The following is a 21,607-nucleotide window of genomic DNA, read 5'->3' as shown; positions in this document are numbered from 1 at the left end:
AGGGCCCAGACTAGAGGAGCTGGAGAGTAACGCTCTCCCTGCATCCTCAGCTCCAGGATGGGTCAGGCAGTCGGCAGGGCAATCTTCCACCACGCTGCTCTCTGCCCACGTGCCTCATGTCCCATGCAGGGCTTAGGCTACGGGTGGGAAACCGGGGGGTGGATTTTGTGCTGGGGAGGTTTTTCCCACTGGAAACTGGCCTGAGATCCACCACGGACTCCTTCCAGCAGGACCTATGATCTGGGGGTCACCACGAACCTGGGCTGGCTCTGAACCAGCCAGCCTGAGAAAAGGGCCTTCCCTTTCCAGACAGTCAGCCAGGCCCCTTCCCTGGTTTGGTTTAAATTAATCACTGGGAAGGGGATGAATGAAAAACTCACTAGCCAAAGAGGGGCACCCGCTGGCCACAGGCATCAATGAGCCTGGGGGATCCCGGCACTGTCCCTTTGACTGAATCCACTCAAAGTGGACATGGAGCTGTGTTTTCGGAGAGCGACTGAGTGAGTGGGCGGCAGAACCGACTGGGGCACTGGGTGTGGGTAACGGGGGGTACAGCCAGGCCTGGCAGAGCAGTCAGCTGGGGAATCTCCTAGCCCAGTGGGAGGGAAAGAAAAAACCTCGGTCAACGGTTACAAAGGATCGTTTGCCCCATGGGAACAGAGCCCTGTCCTGCTGCACGGCTCGCCGGCTCTTCGCCGCGTCCGGGAGAGACGGAGCCTTGGCGGGCGCGGGCTCTAGTAGGGAGCGAAGACGATGGGGCCAGGCGTGGCGCGGACGTGCCCGGGCGGGGTTCGGAAGAGCGCTGGTCCAAGGAGCGGGGCCTGGAAGAGGGCTGTGGCGGTGGCTGGTCTGAGGGTGAGTGGGCCAGGCATGGCGCACATGGCTGCCGTGGTGAGGGGGCTCGGGAGGAAGCGGGTAGCCAAGGTTTTGGTGAGGTGCTTCTGCAAAGCCAGCTTGGACTGCAGGGGGAGAGAGAGAGAGAGAGAGACAAAGCACATGAACCACCAGGCTGCAGGAGAGATCCTGGCACTGCCGGCTCTGCAGGGAGTGGAGCAGCCAGCCCTGGTCTCAGGGTTAGTCTGGTAACAGGCATGTGGGCGCGGAGCCTGGGATCAATAGAGTCACCCAGTTTCTATTTCATAGGAACTGCCCCAGGGGATCAGACCAAGGACCCTTCTAGTCCAGAACTTGCAGCTTCAGAGGAATCCAGATAGGCTCCTGACCTCAATGATATCATGTGGACATGAGTTCCACAGGCCAGTCATTCGTTGTATGTCGGAGGGGGGCATATTACCAGGTCTCAGTTTTGAATCTTCTGGCTTTCAATGGAGATATACCTATCTCATAGAGCTGGAAGGGACCCCGAAAGGTCATCGAGTCCAGCCCCCCACTAGCAGGACCAAGTATTGATTTTGCCCCAGATCCCTAAGTGGCCCCCTCAAGGATTGAACTCACAACCCTGGGTTTAGCAGGCCAATGCTCAAACCACTGAGCGATCCCTCCCCCGTACTGAGCTATCCCTCACGTGCAGCGAGGTTGACAGTTGCTAGCCAGAGGCCTTTCTCACAGATCTACTCTAGCTTCCCTTTGCAGTTCATGGCAAGGACCCTTGGGTGGTGCTGTCGGCCTGGGCTATACAGAAGGTCAGACTATTACACAAGCCTAATTGTTCCCTCTGGCCTTAAAGCCCTATCAGTCTAGGTAGCTCTTTCCTTTAACACTGAGCTGGGAATCCATCGGGTCAAGGAGCCGCCAGTATCAGGTTTGTCCTTGAAAGGACTCGACATCTGGCCGCAGGAGACCTCCGAAAGCATTTTCATCCCGTCTCCCTGCAACAGGCAGGATACGGCTGATCCGGGAGACAAGAAACTCCGTAGCGCTTGGCACCCTCGGAAGATGCTGAGAATTCTTCCAGGACCTCAGTGACACTCCTGGTGCGCCAGAGTTCAAGTGTCCCCGTCTCTGTTTCCAGCCAGCACTTGGAACAGCTCCTCTCCCCACTCAGGCCCCGTCTGCCCACCAAAGCAACCCTTCTAAAGCCATTTGTCAAGCACTGATCGGGTGGCGGCTCCCAGGGCAGACAGGCCAAGACTGATTTTAAAGCAGCTAATCAGCTGGGGGGCGGGGAGAGGAGAGGGCTCGAGAATGGCTCTGTACAAAAATATTAGTAAGTCTCGGCCGTGTTAGCGGCACCCTTTTCTGTATACGGCATCAGAGCACAGCACCAATGAGCCAGGGAGCCTGGGGCTGAACCTACCTGAGAAATGACCATCAAAGCATCCCCACCAGGATCAGACCCATCCAGCCTTTCCACGGAGCAAACGCCAGCACATTCCCAGCCACCAGAAGCCCCACGCAGAAAATCCCAAGGCAGCCTCTGTTCAAGTCCCACAGCGGGAAATGATCCAGGGGAGCCCTGAACTGAAACCCTCCCCTGACCTGCCTCAGGATCAGGTCAGCTCCATTTCCCCTCCTGGGACAGGAAGCAGAAAACGAGGCCCAGCATTGCCGATCGTTACCGCTAAGTCGCTGGGCCAGGACTAGCCGCTGCTGCGCTGCAGAGCAGACTCGCGTCTCTGCGAACGAACCCTGGAACTTGGCATGAGCTGAACAAAAACACTGCCAACCCCGAGCATTTAAAAATCACGAGTCAGCTCCCCTAGAAACCCTGGGATTCAGGTAAAAATCATTGTCTTTTAAAAATAAAAAACACGGAGTTCTTCTTCTTTCCTTTGTGGTGTCAGAGACTGTAAGGGTCTCGCTTCCAAGCTTCCCTCCACATTCATGAGGGTAAGAAATTCCCTGTTTTGTTCAATGAAAGCTGAGATCCTGACATAATCACAGGACTCCTGGAGCTGGGGCTTTGAAAACGGAAACCACCACATCTTGTGGGCCTCGCGATAAAATCCCATGAGCTGACAAACAGTGTGAGCAACATTTCAGACAGGCACCGTGGCCGGAGGGCTTCTGGGAGACAGATACCTTTAGAATACTCACTGCGAGGACAGCGTTCTTCTGGAGTTTGTTGTATGGGCTGTATTTTGGCTTGGGTGGCTTCCCAGCAAGCCTGTCTCTGTGTCTCCTGCTGCTCACGTGCTGCAGATGGAAAACGCAGCGTCACACACAGGTATAACACGTTGACAGTAAACAAACCCACTGCGTGCGAAGTGACCCCGCAAAGCCATGCTCTCTGCCTGGGAATTCAGCTCGCTCTCGGTAATTACCAAATGCAGCCTTTGCTTCAGTCTCTAGGGTTCTGGGATTTGCATGTACATATAATGATGGTCCTTGTTTGATCATCAGCAGGAAATGAACTCAAGACCTCTGGAGCGAAGAGCATCAGTCGCTACTGGTTGAGCTACACAATCAAGTCCCTTAGCTTGCAGCCAGTAGCAAATATACATGCAAATATTGTAAAGCTCTGTGCATGGTCTAGTCACCAGCAGGGGCGGCTCTATGTATTTTGCCACCCCAAGCACGGCAGTGAGGCAGCCTTCGGCGGCGCGCCTGCGGGAGGTCCGCTGATAATGCAGATTCGGCGGCATTTCTGCTGGAGGTCCGCCGGTCCCGCACCTTCGGCGTACCCGCCACCGAATTGCCGCCGAAACCGCGGGACGGGCGGACCTCCCGCAGGCGCGCCGCCAAAGGCTGCCTGACTGCCGCTCTCACGGTGACCGGCAGGCCGCCCCCCACGGCTTGCCGTCCCAGACACGCGCTTGGTGCGCTGGTGCCTGGAGCCACCCCTGGTCACTAGAGGCAAAGAGACTGTTAGCATGGGGCGTTCGTGTTACGCGGAAGAACCCTGCTCCCAGGATGACCTTTCTCAATACCTTGGGCCCTGGTTTACGCACCCTGCAGTTTTTTCCTGAACAAGGTGCTACTGATTAGACATAAATTGACTTATCTGGAGCTGTGCCAGGCATCCATTTCAGTCCATCGTCTGATCCAGGCAACTATCCAGCTCCTAATCCCCAGCCACCCCGCCCCTCCACGCTGGGTCAGCTGGCTCTGCAAACCTCATGAAAACAGCAAGTATTGTTCTCTTCCCCTGGAGGGGAGAAGCAATTGGGCCCAGGCAAAGGGATTCGTAACCCCCCCACTGCACCACAGAGCTGCGCTTTGCAAGGTGCCATCTGCAGCAGGGGTTTTCTGGAGGATCTGGGATTGCATGGATCATCCTGCCAAGTGACCCCCTAAGGATGTTTTGGGGGGCTGTGGGGCAGGATCCTCCCCACCCCCTGGCACACATGAAAACCTCACGTGCTTGGGTGCTGAGACTGCCCCGTGCCCCTGCCCACCGAGGGGAGAGGCCGAGGAGAAAGGCACAGTGGGAGAGCTGGAGGCATCACCTGTTTGAGCTGGGTCTCCGAGTTGACGTAGATTTCGCACACTTGGCAATGGAACGCCTTGTTCTGGATGTTGATGCTGCCCTTGTTGCCAATTCTTTTGGACTTGTGCCCTGCCCTGGGGATGACTTTGCCCCGGCCCCGCCGCATCTGGGTGGTCTGACCCTCCAGCATAGACTTGTGCTTGGCCCCTGGACAGCAGAGGGAAAACGACAGACCCTCAGCAAAGGGACCACGTGGCCTGCGTTCGGGTTAAGACACCGTTGAAAAACGCAAACTCTGGGGTGAGCATCCGTTGCTCCGGAGGAGGCACAAGACGCATTTGAAAATATTGCCGTTTGCAGTGTTACTCATGTAACGACTCTCCCCGCCCCACGCCCCCTCCTTGTACGGACTGGGGAGCACAGACCCGCTCCCTGAGCTAAAGACGAACTCCCCTCGCTGGTAGGCATGGCAGGCTGTTCTCGTCTATGGACCCGATTCTAGAGGGGGACGCCAGACTCTTTGCCAGGGTGTTATACTGCGGGGGAGCGCTGGAACACAACTACCGGATGTGCCGTACTCCACTGTTCTGGCTCCCCCAGAAGTGCCAGAACAGCCTCCCGGAGCGTTGAGGTAGGACGCGAGCTCTGGCGTTACATTAGCGCCATCTCCTATGGTTAATTTCACCAATCGCAGGGGTTTTCCACCCGTTCGGAAGCTGTTATTTCTGGTCTGCTCATTGTTCAGATTCAGTTTCCTGCATCTAGTCACTTTCTGGCAGGCAGCTGGCAGTGTCTGTCAATACCATTTGCATTCTAGCAGCAGGTACCGGCCCCAGACGACACTGGGGCCCCAATACACATAGTGAGACACGGCCCTTGGCTTGAAGAGTTTACAGTCTAAATAATCACGACAGACACGGGGTGGGAGGGGAAACCGAGGCACAGAGCAGGGAAGGGGCTTGTGCAAGGTCACACAACGGGCCGGTGTCTGAGCCAGGATAGGAGTCGGGTTTCCTCACTCTGAGCCCAGTGTCTCCCAGCACTTAGCTGGCGGCCGCCAGGGAAAGCACAAACAATCCCTGTTCCCAGAGCTCGGACGTTTCCCCCTTAACGAGAAATCCACCCACTAGACATCACCCATGAGGAGAGCTTCAGAGCAAGCTAGTAAAACAGCAGCCAAAGCCCAGAATCGCACCAGACTCCGAACCGCCCATGTGACGTTCCACGGCTCAGCTCGGCGTAAAACCTCTGGGGCCAGTTTATAACTCCTGACAGCAGAAGAGTCTGAACTGGAATTGCTGGAAGATCTGGCTCTAATGAAGGTCTAGGAGCCAGAGGGAACTGTCTCTTGGGCTCTCCTCCCTGTACAAGGTGGTGCCCAGCGTGTGGTGTCAGAGTCCCTCCGAGCAGAGGTCATTTCTGGGAGCTCTCGCCCCCGCAGGCTGTCGGGCGGTCACAGCGCTGGCTAGCTCAGCGTTCCTTCCTGGGCCCAATCTCTGAGCCACTAGGCGAAGCTCTCGCATCCTCCTGGGGCTCAGGTTCCGGACCGAAGCGCTGAGCCGGCTTTGACCTTGGGCACGTGTAATACGAGAAAACGGGGCTGGCTTCGAAGGGGATGATTCCGGGCCCCGAAGAGACTGGGTCTCTGCTGCGTGTCCTTTGCGTGACGTCCGCCAGCCTGCGGTTTGAGCTCTCCCTCGCGCTGGACGTGGGCTGGGAGGAAGGGACTTGCCTTGGAGCAGGGCTGCACTGGCCTTCAGACACTGCATGCTGCAGGTTTTACATAAACCAGCAGGAGATCTGCCAAGAGCTGGCGGAACTAAAACACCAGAGCCAATGGGAGCAGTGAGCCAAGCTCAGCAATGCTCCCAGAGGAACGCAAGAGCTACACAGAGTGATTCCCAACGCGGGCTAGTTCCATCGGCTCCTACTGGCTCGGCCCAGGCTGCACCTGTGACTCCCAGCTGCAGCACGGCCCCGGGGCAGGCAACCCCTGTCTCTTGTCAGCCTGGCGAGAAAACGGCTCTTTTGGCTGACCCAGGACAGCTGCCACCTACTGAGCAACGGGACCTGGCTTCAAGGAGACGAGGCCTGCGCATGCAGAAAGCACAGGTCTGGCCCCAGAACGGGCTGTGCTGGCTGGACATGCTCAGTAGCATCAACACCGCCACCTAGCTCTTCTGTCGAGCCCTTCCCCCACAGAGCTCAAAGCACTTTACCGAAAAGGGCAGTAACATTACCCCATTTTATGGGTGGGGAAACTGAGGCACAGAGCAGGCCTTGTCCAAGGTCAGAGTCAGGAACAACTCTATCCAAATACCCTCACCACTGGGCCACCTGCCTCTTTGCAGGCCGTGATTTCTCTTCCAGAATGACTTCTCAGCAGATCCTGCACATTCCGCGTCTCACCCGGCAGCTTTTTCCCCTTCCCCTACGTTTCTATAGTTCCAGAGAGGAAACCCTCGACCGGGGCATTTTATTTATTGCTAAAGCAGCAAAAACTGACTCGACTGAAGGGCTCGCTGGCTTGCTCTCAAGACCTTCCCTACGTGGTTTCCGAAGTCTTGGAGGCTTTAAACGTTCCGCTCAGTCCAGCTCGCTGCCAGAGAACGTCCCTCCGCAAAGAGCTTTGGCTCGTTCAAGCATTTACTAGGGCACATCCCTGAGTGTGTAGCATGAACTTGTGGTCTAGGGAGGTACACGGAAGTGGCTGTCGGTACCTGGCAGATGAGCAATGCCCAAGGTCACAGAGTAGGTCAGTGGCAGAATCGGGGATAGAGCCCAGGAGTCCTGACTCCCTTTCCCCTGCTTTCTCTAAGCACTCTGCACACCCCACTCAGAGCTGGGAAGAGAACCCAGGAATCCTAGCTTCTAGTTTCCCCTTCTCAACCCCCTGTACAGACCATGTTCAGCCATCTGGAGTGGGGTAAACCTTAGGGAATGTGAACCCTTTCAGAAAACCATTCTGGTGGGTGTACAACAGACCCCCCCCCCATAGACAGCAAAGCAACTCCCCACCTGTTTTATTGTTAAGCTTCCAGCTAGGAACCTGACTAGGAGACTCCACTGACTCTGTGCCCAGCTTCTGTGCTGTAGCAGTAAAAAAAAAAACCCTGAACATTTTGCTTGTTTGTTGGTTCTTTCCCCTCAAATCAGCTCCTACATTTGTAACCCAAGCTGACAAAAGCAAAAGGACATGTCTGCAGCTAAGCCTGAGCCGCTGTCCTCAGCTGACCTTCCTGCTCCTGATGCTGCAATGGCCCAGTCTGCCTCGGGAACAGCCCGGCCGAGTTTCAGGGGGTTCGCTGGGCTGGGCGATTGAATTTCCAGCGGTCACTGAATTGGGGGGCCCCTCTCTTTTAAACCCGGGGGTAGTTCTTTGTTTTTTTCTATTTCCTTTGCAGGGTGGTTGTTTCTAAGCATCACATGCAGGGAGCTGCAGAGGATTCAAAAGCCACTAGGTGTCCCCATTGCTGCGGATGAGTGCGGCTTTGAAGGACCAAACCAAAACTCGCTAGCTACCCACCTAAATCTGATCTTACTCCGCTTTCTTTTTCAACCCCAAGTAATTCTAGAGCTTAGACAGGGTCACCGATGGCAGACCCCGAACTAACAGCACAGCTAGGTCTGTTGCCACTCTTCTGCATTCAGCAAGAGGCTAATTTTTCATATGCCAACTGGAAAGCTGCATGCATAATGCTGTGTGTGTCTATCTACAGCTCTCAGCCTCCTACAGACGGGAGGAGAAAGGAAAATTATAACAGGGTTTATTTTTCACATTCAAATTGCTTTACAGGCGTTAACTAATTACTGCTCACAGCCCCCGACCTGTGCCCCAGGTGGGTGATAATTGGTCCTAAATTGAAGCACAAGCAGCTTTTGCTAACGTTGGAGTCATGCTTCTTCCCCAGGCAATGTTTTATTATTATTTGCATTACTGCTGCCCTCAGAGCCCAGGCATGGGCCAGCGCTCCACTGCACTGGGGTGGGACAAACACAGAACCAAAAGCTTGTCCCTGCCCCCCAGATTGTACAATCCTCCCCAGCGTCACAGAGCAGTCGTTTATTCTGACGTGCACAATTTGCAACCACAAAAATGTGAGCAAGTGTCTGGTTTGGGTGGGGGAGGGGAGGAAATCGGGAGGGATTTTCAAAAGCCCCTCCTAGACTTAGGAGCCAAAGTTCTATTTTCGAAAGTGGCTTAGACACTTCGGAGCCCAAGTCACTTCGGAAAATTAGCGTAAAGGAAAACGACTCTGGGGTATCAAGTACCCTCCAATCACTTGATTAAACGTATCTGAAAATGTCTTTAATTAAGCGACGTGAACAACAGGAGAGAGTTCGACCTTGCTAAAATCCACCCCTGCAGGCATGAGCTAGATATACCAACACCACTATTTGAAAAGCACCTTAATTTACCCCTTCTAATTAAAGCAACATTCATTACCCCTCACAATTCCCCTTCAAGGTCTGTATGGCTCTATTTGTACAGTTTACAGTTGAGTCACAGAGGTAAATGACTTGCTTGAGGTCACACTGCCTGTCAGTGGCAGAATCAAGTAAAGAACCTAGGAGTGCTGGTTCTCAGAACCCCCCGGTCCAATCACTAGACCACATTCCCCTCCCAGAGCCAGGCATAGAACCCAGGAGTCCTAGCTCTCAGACCCCCTTGTTCTAATCATTAAACCCAGGAGTTCTGATTCCCAGTCTCCCCTGGTCTGACCACTGGACTGTACTTCCTCACACAGCTCGGAATAGAACCCAGGAGTCCTGCGCTTAATTCTCTCGACCCTGCTGCCCACCAGCTATGGGAAAGTAACGCCACAGGGCCCTCCCTCCCCAGTGCTGCTCACTAGCACGGGGTACATGGGAGGCCAGGCCAGGGCATGGCCAGCGGCTGAGTCCCTTACCCGTGTTATGAGCCTCCAGCTGGGATGCCGAGTTCACCGTCACTTTGCAGGTGGGGCAGTAGAGGTGCTGCTTGCTTTTCTTCCCTTCCTTTTCTCTGTCAGGGGCTGAGCCGACGCTGCTGCCCGATTCAGTGGCTGGCGTCTCAGCTCCCAGCGCTGGCAAAGAGGCCACGCTGGCAGCATCCGAAGGGCCCTCTGACAGCTCCGAAACAGGCGGGGAGACCAGGGCTGGGACGCTGCTGGACAGCTCGGCCGAGGACTCCTCTGAGGTGGGCATCAGCACGAGGCTGCTACACTCAGCGTCCGGCTCCTTCAGCCCCAGGAGGCCGTTGGCTTGAACTAGCAAAAGAGACAGAAGGGAAAGTTCTCCTTTCTTGAAAAGAATTCCTGGCTTCCAAAGAGCGACGAGGCCTTGAAATGCCCCCGCCCCACCACGCTGTCGTAGCCAGTCCTGCCTCACGGATCCTGATTTACCCAGGGGCCTTTCCCATTAGCGCTTTTTATCTGCAGCTCATCAGAACCGGACGCAGCATAAAAGCCGCGATTAGCTCCAATCCCTCCTTGGCTCCAGGGAGAGACACTTGTTCTATCGGCCTCTTCCCTCCAACACAAAAGGAAGAGCCCTAGTGGGACAACTTAGCTGTTATCTGGCATGCTGAGTTCAAGCAGGAGCAGCAGCTGTCTCTGGTTCAAAAAGCCACCCTTGGAATCGGATCAAAGGGGGCGAAGGGAGGGAGGGAGGGGGCCCTTCCCTTTGCTTTGTGCTGCAACAGAAAAGTACAATGGGGCCTCGCCAGCTTCTTTGCAAGTGAGTGAAATCGGTGCCTTCCAGAGATCATCATTAATTTCTCCTGGGTGCAGGTGAAAGCTGCCATGAAGAAAGGCCGCCTGCCTGCCAAGTGACTATTAAAGAGACAAGGTGAGGGAGGTCAGAGCTTTCATTCGACCAACTTCTGTTGATGAGAGAGAAGCTTTTGCGTTCACACAGAGCTCTTCTGCAACTCCCTGGGTCTCTCCCCCCAACAGATCCAATAAAAACTCTTACCCCACCCCCCAGCTTGTCTCGCCGCTATCCTGGGACGGACAAAGCTCCAACACTGCACACAGCAAGCGGCTGTCCTGGCTGGCTGGGTCTCTGTCCAGGGCTGCCCAGGGGCCCTGGGAATGAACATTTGCATGTCACGAAGTTCAATCATTACTTCGTATCTGCACGGAAGCTCTGCTCAGGGAGCAGGACCCCACTGTGCTGGGTGCTGCACGACACAGAACAAAACGATGGTCCCTGCCCTGAGCGGGTCCAGCGGGGCCAGGGTTTCTCTCCTGGTGATTAGCTGGGAAACAGCTAATTGCAGAGGCAAACGGGTGCTCCTAGAACCTTCCCTCTTGTTATTTGTTTGCCAGTAGCACCGGGAGGCCCCAGCCGAGACCGGGCCGCACTGTGTTAAGTGCAGCTCAGACCCCCTGTGTGGGGCAGGCCCTGCCATGAAGAGTTTACAGTCCCGGCCCCAGCCTCAGGACAGCATCGAAGCCAACGGGATTTAAGTGCTTCACTGAGTGGGGATTCTTTGTTGAATCGGGGCCTAAACCGACGTAGCGACAAAGGCCGCAGCGTTTACAGACGGGGCCTGCAGCCCAGAGAGACTCACCCGGCGTCACACAGGGGCCAGGAAGTGAAGCCACATCTCCGCGGTCCAAACCAGTGCCTGACGATTAGCTCTCGTTAACCGCGGCCTTGTGCTCCCGTCCCCTTCCCTGTTCCCAGCCTCCACCCCTCCTGCTGCATTTTCTCCCCGTTCAGACTCTGGGGCACGCACTGTCTCTTCCTTCACATCTGTCCTGCACCCGGCACAACGGGGCCTGATCCTGAGCTGGCTGCTACCGTGAACAACAACACTGGTGCAGGCAGCACACGGAGCCCAGCAGGGCTGTTTCTACGGCTCCAATTGAAGGACAGGAAAGCGATCGAAAGCGCCTCTTGCTCTGGCCATCCCTGCAGGGGGGGCATTTACGACCTGGAGTTTATTGCGTTACTAATCACAACCCTCTTTAGCCTGATTAGCTGCTAACAATCAATGGCTGCCCAGACAGGAGGCCACCATAAATAACTGGCACTGGTTCAGGGCTTAATCAGGCTGTTTATGATGTCTGAGAAAGGCCAGGTCATTAACAATAGAGTTATCAGTTATCATGACAGACCCCTGCTGGTAAAGGCTGAGCTGGGCCTTTTCCCCTTCGGCTCATTTGCATCACTTCTTCTCAACCTTCTGGCTAGAATCTCAGGGTTGGAAGGGACCTCAGGAGGTCATCTAGTCCAACCCCCTGCTCAAAGCAGGACCAATTCCCAACTAAATCATCCCAGCCAGGGCTCTGTCAAGCCTGACCTTAAAAACCTCTAAGGAAGGAGATTCCACCACCTCCCTAGGGAACCCATTCCAGTGCTTCACCACCCTCCTAGTGAAACAGTGTTTCCTAATATCCAACCCTAAACCTCCCGCACTGCAACTTGAGACCATTACTCCTTGTTCTGTCATCTGCCACCATTGAGAACAGCCGAGCTCCATCCTCTTTGGAACCCGCCTTCAGGTAGTTGAAAGCAGCTATCAAAACCCCCCTCATTCTTCTCTTCTGCCGACTAAACAATCCCAGTTCCCTCAGCCTCTCCTCATACATCACGTGCCCCAGCCCCTAATCATTTTTGTTGCCCTCCGCTGGACTCTCTCCAATTTTTCCACATCCTTGAGGGAAATGTGGGACACGTCCGCAAGTGGGGGACACTGACTGGAGTTGGCCCCGGCAGTGGGAGGGGTGCAAGGATAAAGTACCCACCTCTACCTGCTGCAATAGAGATTGTGGTATATATCGCCAGGCCACCAGCCAGCTGATAATTAGCGCTGCGAGTGGGGAGGGTTTGGGCCTAGGGTGATTCCACGCTGCAGCTCGAGGTGTCACTTCCGGCATGGACAGATGTACACACGCTAGATCCAGCTAGTGCATTGAAAACGGCAGCGGAGCCACTGCAACGTGGGCTGGCTGCCCGAACATGGACCCAGAGCCTTGGACAGGCTGGTACATGGGTGGCTACCCTGCTACATTTAGCACACTAGAGTCACGGCTAGCGGGCATAGGGCTACCGGGCTCGCAGTCACTTCCCCAGCGGCAGCGTAGATGGCCCCACAGACCAGTCCCAAGGGGCAGGCCGGGACACAGACACCAGTGGACCGGGGCCGACTGCTGTTACAACTCCCCACACCCGGGTCACCAAACAGCTAATGACCCGGGCAAACCAGTCACAGAGCAATGAGGAGCCCTGCAGCCTGTTCCCAACCCCGCTGGCCTCCCGCTCGCTCGTGGTGCTGGCAGTTGCCAAGCAGATGTTGTTTCTGACCCGTGCCAGCAGGACGTTAATCGGTATCTGGAGAGCAGCGCAGCTCCTTGTCGAGCTACGTGAAGAGCATCACGCCGCTGTTCATCCCCGGGGAATTATTACTGCAGGGGACGGCACGGAGTCCCGAAGAGCAACTGTTCGGTACAAGCTGACGGCGGAGAGCAGGAAATCCCAACAGCCCCTTTCCCCGTTTCCGGTGTGCAGGGCCAGGGAGGTGGCTACGGCCATACCTGTGCTGTGGGGATCCCCGCTCACGTCCAGGGTGGCAGGGAAGTCTGCCGGGATGTCCCGGCTGGGGACCGCTGCCGTTTTCTGTTTGTTCTTCACAGCTTCTATGGCTTTGAGTCTCCGGGCGTGTTTGTGGCCTTTGTAATGCGCCTCGGCCTGGTTCTAGGGGCGGGAACAGGGAGAGGTCGAGTCAGAGCACATGCAATGCTGCAACAGTGTGAGAAGGCACAGACAGACAGACAGACAGGGCTGGGGAGGAAGGGGAGGAAGGAAAGCAAAGGCTGTTCTGAGACCTACAGCAAGGAGCCCTTGTTGTTCTGCAGCTCAGGGGCCTAACGCGCTTTGCAAACTTCTAATGAGAGCCCTTTTATCTCTGTGAGGTAGGTGAGCCCCCGTCTACAGATAGCGGGTCAGGAGGAGAACCCAGGAGTCCTGTCTCCCAGTCCTCTCCTGCTTTGACCCACTAGACCTGTTGTATTAATTTAGATGGAATAAAGGGGCCGAAAGCGTCAAAGGTGTAACATGAACCCGAAACTGTCCAACACGGAACAGTTTTCAACCAGATTCAGAGTTTTGTATTTAGAGCCCACAGACGCTTCGCACCAGGGTGAACCCACCATTAAAAACCCTCGTATCCTTTAATCAAAGATACAGACAAGAAGAAGAAAAAAGCTGGAGAGAGTCTTTCAGGCGGTACAGATGGCCCGAACTGTCCTGTGGGGGGAAGTGAGGAGGTTAGCGGAGCTGGGCTGGAGCTGGTTTAGCTGCTGCTGCTGTTGAAGACGGATCCTGTTTCCTTGATGGCAAAATAAGACGAAACACACAGGGGAGGGGAGAGAAAAGAACAGCAAAGAGAAAAAATGCAGCTTCTGGCTCTGGTGCAGTCTCGCTTCTGCAGAAACCCAGGCCCAGCGCCGGTCTGATCAGCCACTCCAAGCCCTGGCAAACTCGTACCAGCACCAGGCTGTTTAAGGCCTTGCGTTTAGCTGCTTCTCTCTGGTCACAGGTTTACAGCAGTGTTGGCCGGCTAAGCCAGACGCTCACGAGACAGAAGGGAAAGGGCGAGGAAGACGAAAGAGTAGTATTAAAGTAGGGAAGGAAAAGGCCACACTGGGGGGGTGGCTGAGACAAAGTCTCACCTCCCAGGTGTATCGGATTTAACTGGAGCCAGCAGAGGTGGAGGTGGCAAACACATCAGGGTCCCTCTCAGGATTTGGAGGAAGGTGGCCTGGAGTCCCAGGATGGTAATTATCGCTCCTTTCAGTCCGTCCCCCATCCCCCATCTCCTTGTGATGACCCCCCAGAGGGCGTGATGAGTGGAACAGCCCCTCCCCTCAGTATTTTGTCCACCAATCAGGCCTAATTTCTGACACACCCATTTTAGTTCACCGATTTCCAGTCCCACACGGTTCTTGTTTCCCAGGCATGATCAGAGCATCGCAGGAATGTGGGGCTGGAAGGCACCTGGAGAAGGCTGGGGCAGGACCAAGTGAATGGGACAGGGGTTGGTCCAGCCTGTTCTGAAACACCTCCTGTGACGGGGTGGGTGGGTGTGTCCGCAGCCGCCCTTAGAAGCCTGTTCCAGAGCTCAGCCCCCCTGAGAGTTACAAAGTTTTTCCTAACATCTCCCTTGCTGCTCCTTAAGCCCACTGCTTCCAGTCCGACCTTCAGTGGCCCCCGAGAACAAGTGAGCCCCGTGCTCTTTCCACCAGCCCTTCGCATGTCTGCAGACTGGGATCGGGGCCCCCTCAGTCTGCTTTGCTCAAGACTAAACACGCCCAGTTTTTAGCCTTTCCTCCCAGGTCAGGTTTTCTAAACCTTGGACCATTTTTGTTGCTGTGCTCTGGACTCTCTCCAACTTATCCGCATGTTTCCTAAAGCGCAGCGCCCGGACCTGGACCTGGACCTGGACTCCAGCCGAGCCCTCAGCAGCGCAGAGCAGAGTGAGACAGTTACCTCCCGTGTCTAACACAGAACACTCCCGTTCCTACACCCCAGAATGATACTAGCCTCTTTCACACCTGCGTCGCATTGATCCTTTCAGCCGTACCGCCACCTCCCCTGCTAGTCCCCGCTTTGTAGCTGCGCGTTTGATTTTTCCTTCCCAACTGACGTACTTTGCACTTGTCTTTATTGAATTTCATCGTGTTGATTTCAGACCAATTCTCCAATTTGTCAAGGTTCCTTTGAATTCTACTCTGCTCAGCTGGGTGTCCTCTGCAAATCCTAGAATCAGACTCCCCACTCCATTCTCCAGGTCATTAATGAGCACATGGAGTAGTTCTGGCCCAGGACTGACCCCTGTGGGATCCCGCTAGAGATGCCCTGCCAGTTGGCAGCAAACCATTGAGAACTACTCTTTGAGGACAGCTGTGCACCCACCTTACAGTCATCTCCCTGGTTTGCTTCTGAGAATGTCCCACGGGGCTGTGTCAAAAGCCTTAACGCAGCCCTAGAATGAGATCAGGAGGCCTTTTCCGTCAGGACTAAGTCAATCTTTTTGCCTCCTGTTTGCTGCTTTTCCCATCGCGTGATAAACTCTCACTCACGTTGCACAGTCGAGCTCACAATTAGGATAAACTATCATGACACACCCCACTCCTCTTCCAGAGCTGGAAGGAGAACCCAGGAGTCCTGACTCCCGATTCCACCGCCCCTAACGCACTAGACCCCACTCCCTCCTGAAGGAAGGTGTTGGGAGGAGTTTACAGAGCCAGCCACATCCCACTTCCACAGCCAAACCAAGGGCTCAGACTCCCCCTTTTCCCACCTTGCGGAGGCATCGTGACCCCAAAGGGAATGGGTGGCTGGGCCGAGGATTCCCCACTTGAAGTCTCGGCAGCCCCGGGGCACAGGCTGAGGTTCTGTAGGAGTTTGCGATTCACCCTGGCATGTCAGATCAGCATCACGCGCGGCTCAGCGTCTGGGACGGGTCGGGAGAGAGGGGCAGGTTGTCGGGGGGTGGGAGTGGATATGGGATGGGGGAGGAACATTCCCCCCAGCATTTGGGGTTCAAAGGAATGAATCCAACCAGGCTTCCCTCTGCCACAGCCCGTGGGCTGGCACCTGTCGGGCAAGCCATGAGGACTGGGGCTGACAGCAGAGCTTGCGGGAGAAATCGCCACTGAGCTTGCGGCGAGGCCGGTAGGGTCTGCTGGAGCCTGTGCCTGTCTGGTAGCAGCCTGGCTCCCAGTTTGCAGGGCTGTGCCCCGGTGTCCCACCAAAACAGGTCTGACGCAGGGGAACTGGCTCCAAAGCACCCGTGACTGAGTGCGGGAGGCACCTGGGCCTGTCCATCTGCCTTTACGAGGCCCAGGGGCACTGGACCCCTCTCCCTCTTCAAGGGGCCAGTCACCCTGTGACAAGGTGACCCTCTTTCTCCAGTCCCATGCCTCATTTGCATAGATACACAGAGCTGAAGGCCAGACGGGACCACTGCGATCAGCTGCTTCGGCCTCCTGCCCATCACAGGCCGTTACATTTTACCCGTTTCCCCCGGCACTGGGCCCAGTAACTTGTGTCTGGCTAAAGCATTGTCCAGAAAGGCGCCAGTCAGGACCTGCAGACCCCCGGAGATGGGGAACCCACCACTGCCCTGGGGACCTTGTTCCAGTGGTTAATCACCCGACCAGTTAAAAGATGGTGCCTAATTCCTAACGAATTTGTCTGGCTCCAGCTTCCAGCCTGTGGTCCTGTCTGCCTTTCTTGGCTAGACTCCAGAGCTCCGTAGTACCTGGCGTTTGCTCCCCGGGAAGCTCCTTACACACTGATGAAGTCACCTCTCACTCTGCATGTGCTAAACAGGCTGAGCGCCTTGCTTTTATCCATTGAGCTGCTCTGCACGGGGGCTCGGGAGGAAGGGGAGCTGCCTGCTGGTGCAGTGCAGCTTAGACCGAGCGTCTCTCCAAACCTCAGGCTCCGGACAGTCCCTCGGGCTACCTAACCCGCTCCAGATGAGCCCAGCCCAGTCCCCACCCGGGCGGGCTCCCTCTGCCACCTGGGGGTGGTGTCTGTGCTCAGGGAGAGTCCATTGACCCACAGCTGGATCCAGTGCTGGCCTTAATGATCTCCATCCGGCCCGGCCTCAGCTTCCACTCCGCTCCGCTCCTCCCACGCAGGCCAGGTTCCCTGTCTGGGGGCTGGCGGTTTGAGGCTCAGCCCAGAGGCAAATGGATTTCAAGGGACCCCCATGGAGCTCTGGGCTTCTGGATGAGCCCATGGCATAAACCTGAAACCCAAAGCAAGTCCCTGGAGGCATGGCGGGGGGCGGAAGGGGGGGCGGGATTTCCTGTGGAGCTCTGTGACATGGAACGGCAGAGAGGACGGGGACACAGACAGCGTGGTCTGGGGCAGGGCACTGGGCTCTGTTCACAGCTCTGTCTGTGGCTGTTTCCCCTCCCAACCACCCTTTTGTCTGACTGGTCGATTTCCACCCTGAGCTCTTTGGGGCAGGAGTCTTCAGGTGCTACCATGATAGACATGAGTGACTAAATAACACCAGCTGCCTCAGCCCTGCCCAGTCCGACCCAAACAGAGCCCAAGGGCAGAGCCGGCTGCCTGGGATGGACACGGGGGTGACTGACTACACGTGGACAAGGAGGATCTGTTACATCTTCGGGTGCCGACCAGCATCTGCTGCCAGAAGAACCCGGTGCCCTGAAATCATTTGGCCTCCCCAGGGCCAGAGACCTCCAGCAAGGTGAGATTTTGGGGGGAGCGTGTTGCAACGCTCTGGTTTCAGCCTGTCATTGAATTGCTTTGCATACAAATCGATCCAAGCCGAGGTATCATTTTGCTTCAACATTGCCGCATTGCAAGGCTGAGATAAGGACCCTTTGCTGATTAAATGCGCCAAGTCACTTTCAAAAGAAGCTTTCAGGCAAAATGTCTGACTTCAGAAACACACAATAAATTGCCTGCTGTTTGGAAAAAAACATTCGCGGGTAGGACACATCTCCCATTGTAACCCAACAGGCCTCTAACATGCAATTTCCATTCACCGTCTCCTTTCTCCCGGTGAACATTGAATAATGAAGTGCGCAGCGGTGGGCACATGCCTGCACGGCACTGATAAAAACGTACACAAAAGATAATAGCCCCAAACATTTGTGTCCTTAGCAGTTGGGGACAAGGCAGCATTGTCACCAAAAGCAACCACAATTTAGCAATTTCTGGAAACTAAATCCAAAATGAATTAAGACACTGTAACAGAGCAGGGCAGATTAATTTGCATGGCAATTCTGGAGGCCAATTTAGGCTGCTAGAGCTTGCTAGGAAGAACCAGACCCTCCAACCCCCCTCTTTAGGGAGAGAGAAACGAGGGTCTCAGAATTCCAAATCGATGGCAGGAGACGTGGCTGAAAACCCACCAGGCTCACGCCAGGAAGCAGCGCCTTGGTAGCAAATACGCTGAAGCTCCATCAGGTAACGGAATTTGGTCAGGGCTGAGTTGGAGTTTAACGAGGGCTCCCAGCACTTTGCCATCCTGTGCAGAAATCGAACCAGCGTTACAGTGTAAACTGCTAGGTGATTTTACTCCAGACGTGGCCTTGGCGAGCAGGGCAGGAGAGAACGCGTGTGAGCAACAGACAGCCTGTGTGTGAAAGAAACGAGACAACAGTGCTGGAGAGATAAGAAGCGTGCGCACACATGAGATGCGCGTGAGCATTTGGGATAGTGAGACAGAAAGACACTGGGCGTGAGTGTGTACGAGCGAGATGGAGCACAAGCGTTTGTTGTGCGAGTGCATTTGGGGCTAACAGGCTGACCCTGCATTAGCCACCAGAACCTGCCCTGCGAGTTACACGGCAGCATGTTCCCAGTTACTCGGGGGTGAGGCTGTCTGAGGCCGCGGACAAGTCGAACTGGGACTCTGTCCTGAGCCAGCCTCCTGCAGGGTTTGTGGCTGGGGGCTGCATTGCTCCTCTGGAAGCATTGCAGGCTCCCAGGCTAGCAGGGACTATCCACATCGCTGTGTCTGTGTGGCCTGTTCCCGCAGCGGATCGCTGAGCTGAGTGCGTCAAACTCCTCCTCAGAAAATGCGCCAGGAAAGCTCCCAACTGGCCTCGTTCTCTGGGACCATCTGCAGCAAAGCGCATGGAGGCGTCGAAGGACTGGCATGCTCTTAGCAATCTCCCTTTGTCACAGTCACTCTGGTGTGCTGCGTTTCATGCTGCCTAAAGCCTTTTGGGGTCTATGCTGCTGCCCTCCCTCACTAACTGTGGAGCGAGGCACCACACAGTGAGAGCCAGGGGGTCAGACTCATGGCCTTTACAGCAGGGAGGGTGGTCTAGTGAACAGGGCACCAGGGGGGTGATCCGTCAGGCTCTCCCAGCATATGGGGATGAGGGGCTACCTAAGTGCTGAGACAGAAAGTCTGCCATTCGTTTTGGGAGCCGCTGGGCTTCCCTGCACATAAGACACTAGATGGAGGAGCCGGTGATTTCTTGGTGACAAATCACCTCTTTCTGCAATTAACTTGCTTCCCCTGCCCTCCACCAATCACCTTGTCCCCCGGCCCCACAAGGCCCTGCCCAAACGCTGGGCTCAGCACGGGCAACGCAGCGGCACTGGGAAACCATCATGGCTTTCAATAAAGCCAGGAAACAGGGTTTCCCCTGTAGCCTCCTGCCCTATTCCTCCGTTTGGAGAAGGGAAGCAGCAAGCACCTAGCATGGTTCCTGAGCCTCAGCTAGCCGAAGCCGAGTAGAACGAGGCTCTGAAGGCGCAGGAGCCATGCGGCCGCTCATTAACCCACCTCGGGTGCTGGCTCGAGGCTCAATTCTCCAGCCACACCGGCCGGGAGATTACTATGGCGTCACCCGGCCTTTGCAACCAGCAAATCGATATTTGTTTGGGCGGGGGCTTGTCATGCACGAGATCTAAATATTGCCCGGGGGGAGGAGACGCAGGAATGGGTCAGCAGAGGGGACGCTTGGCTTTCGAGCACACAGGCTGCAGTTAGAGTTTGACCAATGCTTTTTAAAATAAATAGAGCTTTGTTTGCAGAATTTATGAGATGAACCTGGCTTTGAAGGGCTTGTCTACAGGGGAAGGGGACAGTTACACTGCTGTAGCTACCCCGGTTTCACTCCCCATGGGGGATACTCTTAGCCCAGAACAACGGTGTCTTTATCTCAGTTTAGCTCAAACCCCTTCCCAAGCCACGTAAACTAAGCCAGACAAAGGCCCTTACACTGGACTAAGAGTGTCCACATGGGGAGTTAAACCAGTATGACTCCAGTTCCCATTGTGACGTTGCACTCCATGTGTTTTATGGAAATATGCTTATGAGTGTGAATATGATGTAACTGGAATATGCTTCAAGCAAAAGGTCTCTTGTAAGGTATCATTACAAAGCTTATAATATATTGAGTGTGTTCATCCTATTTGTTTGCATGTATTATTTCTATGCCTGGAGTTAGGAGAATAACATATAAACTTGTTTCAGAGTAGCAGCCGTGTTAGTCTTTATCCGCAAAAAGAACAGGAGTACTTGTGGCACCTTAGAGACTAATAAATTTATTAGAGCATAAGCTTTCGTGGGCTACAGCCCACTTCTTCGGATGCATAGAGTGAAACATATATTGAGGAGATATATATACACACATACAGAGAGCATGAACAGGTGGGAGTTGTTTTACCAACTCTGAGAGGCCAATTAAGTAAGAGAAAAAAAACTTTTGAAGTGATAATCAAGATAGCTCAGTACAGACAGTTTGATAAGAAGTGTGAGAATACTTACAAGGGGAGATAGATTCAATGTTTGTAATGGCTCAGCCATTCCCAGTCCTTATTCAATCCTGAGTTGATTGTATCTAGTTTGTTACTGATGCAACATATTAAGTGGAAGCCATTCAGGGTGCTTCAGAATCAATGACCTGTAAATGGCTCTGTTTACTTGCAAACCTTCCTGTGTACCTGTGGGCCAGCCCAGGAAGAACGGAGGCTGGGGTCTCACAGGACATGTGACCATGTCACTTGATACTGGAATCCATCTTAAACCTGGTGCTTTTCCATTTAGGAGGAGGGGTGGGGACCCAGAGGGACAAAGGATTCCTGCCTTGTGCCAAAGCTATAAAAGGGGGTGGAGCGGGACAAAGGGGCTTCCAGTCATGAGAAAACCCCTGCTTACCACCTGAGATGTCTGCTGGAGCTAACAAGGACTGTACCAGGGGAAAGGATTGGGCCCAGACTAGGAAGGAGTCTAGTCTGGGAAAGAAGCTTATTGGAACATCTCTGAGGGTGAGATATTACCTGTACTCAGTTTCTTAATGTATTAGGCTTCGACTTGCATATTTTGTTTTATTTTGCTTGATAACTTACTTTGTTCTGTCTGTTATTACTTGGAACCACTTAAATCCTACTTTTTATACTTAATAAATCACTTTTGTTTATTAGTAAACCCGGGGTAAGTGATTAATACCTGGGGGAGCAAACAGCTGTGCATCTCTCTCGATCAGTGTTATAGAGGGCAAACAATTTATGAGTTTACCCTGTATAAGCTTTATACAGAGTAAAACGGATTTATTTGTGGTTTGGATCCCATTGGGAGCTGGGTGTCTGAGTGCTGGAGAGAGGTAACCTGCTGAGCAGTTTTCACTGAAAGCCTGCAGCTGATCATTTCAGCCAACACGGAGCAGGGGAAAAGTCCACAGGAGGGGGGGACGGATGGGGAGCTGCTGAAGGAAGGGAAATGCAAAAGGAAGAACAGAGCAGACATGTAGAGACAGGGAAGAGGGAGAAACCGGATAA

General features: G+C 54.5%; 1 protein-coding gene across 1 annotated transcript in view; it reads right to left on the bottom strand.

The window, feature by feature from the left end:
• Positions 1 to 734: 734 nt before the first annotated feature.
• Positions 735 to 21,607, bottom strand: part of ZNF385C (zinc finger protein 385C) — a 139,076-nt gene continuing 118,203 nt past the window's right edge. The window contains exons 5-9 of the mRNA XM_065422813.1: positions 12,856 to 13,015; positions 9,241 to 9,579; positions 4,350 to 4,537; positions 2,983 to 3,096; positions 735 to 959 (exon numbers count right to left, since the gene is read on the bottom strand). Of these exons, the coding sequence (XP_065278885.1) occupies positions 735 to 959; positions 2,983 to 3,096; positions 4,350 to 4,537; positions 9,241 to 9,579; positions 12,856 to 13,015 (1,026 nt within the window). The remainder of the gene's footprint in view (positions 960 to 2,982; positions 3,097 to 4,349; positions 4,538 to 9,240; positions 9,580 to 12,855; positions 13,016 to 21,607) is intronic.

The sequence above is a fragment of the Emys orbicularis genome, chromosome 25 (assembly GCF_028017835.1).
Source record: "Emys orbicularis isolate rEmyOrb1 chromosome 25, rEmyOrb1.hap1, whole genome shotgun sequence".
NCBI lineage: Eukaryota > Metazoa > Chordata > Testudines > Emydidae > Emys > Emys orbicularis.
Note: the sequence above shows the minus strand (reverse complement) of the source record. Positions and strands in the feature narration are given on the sequence as shown.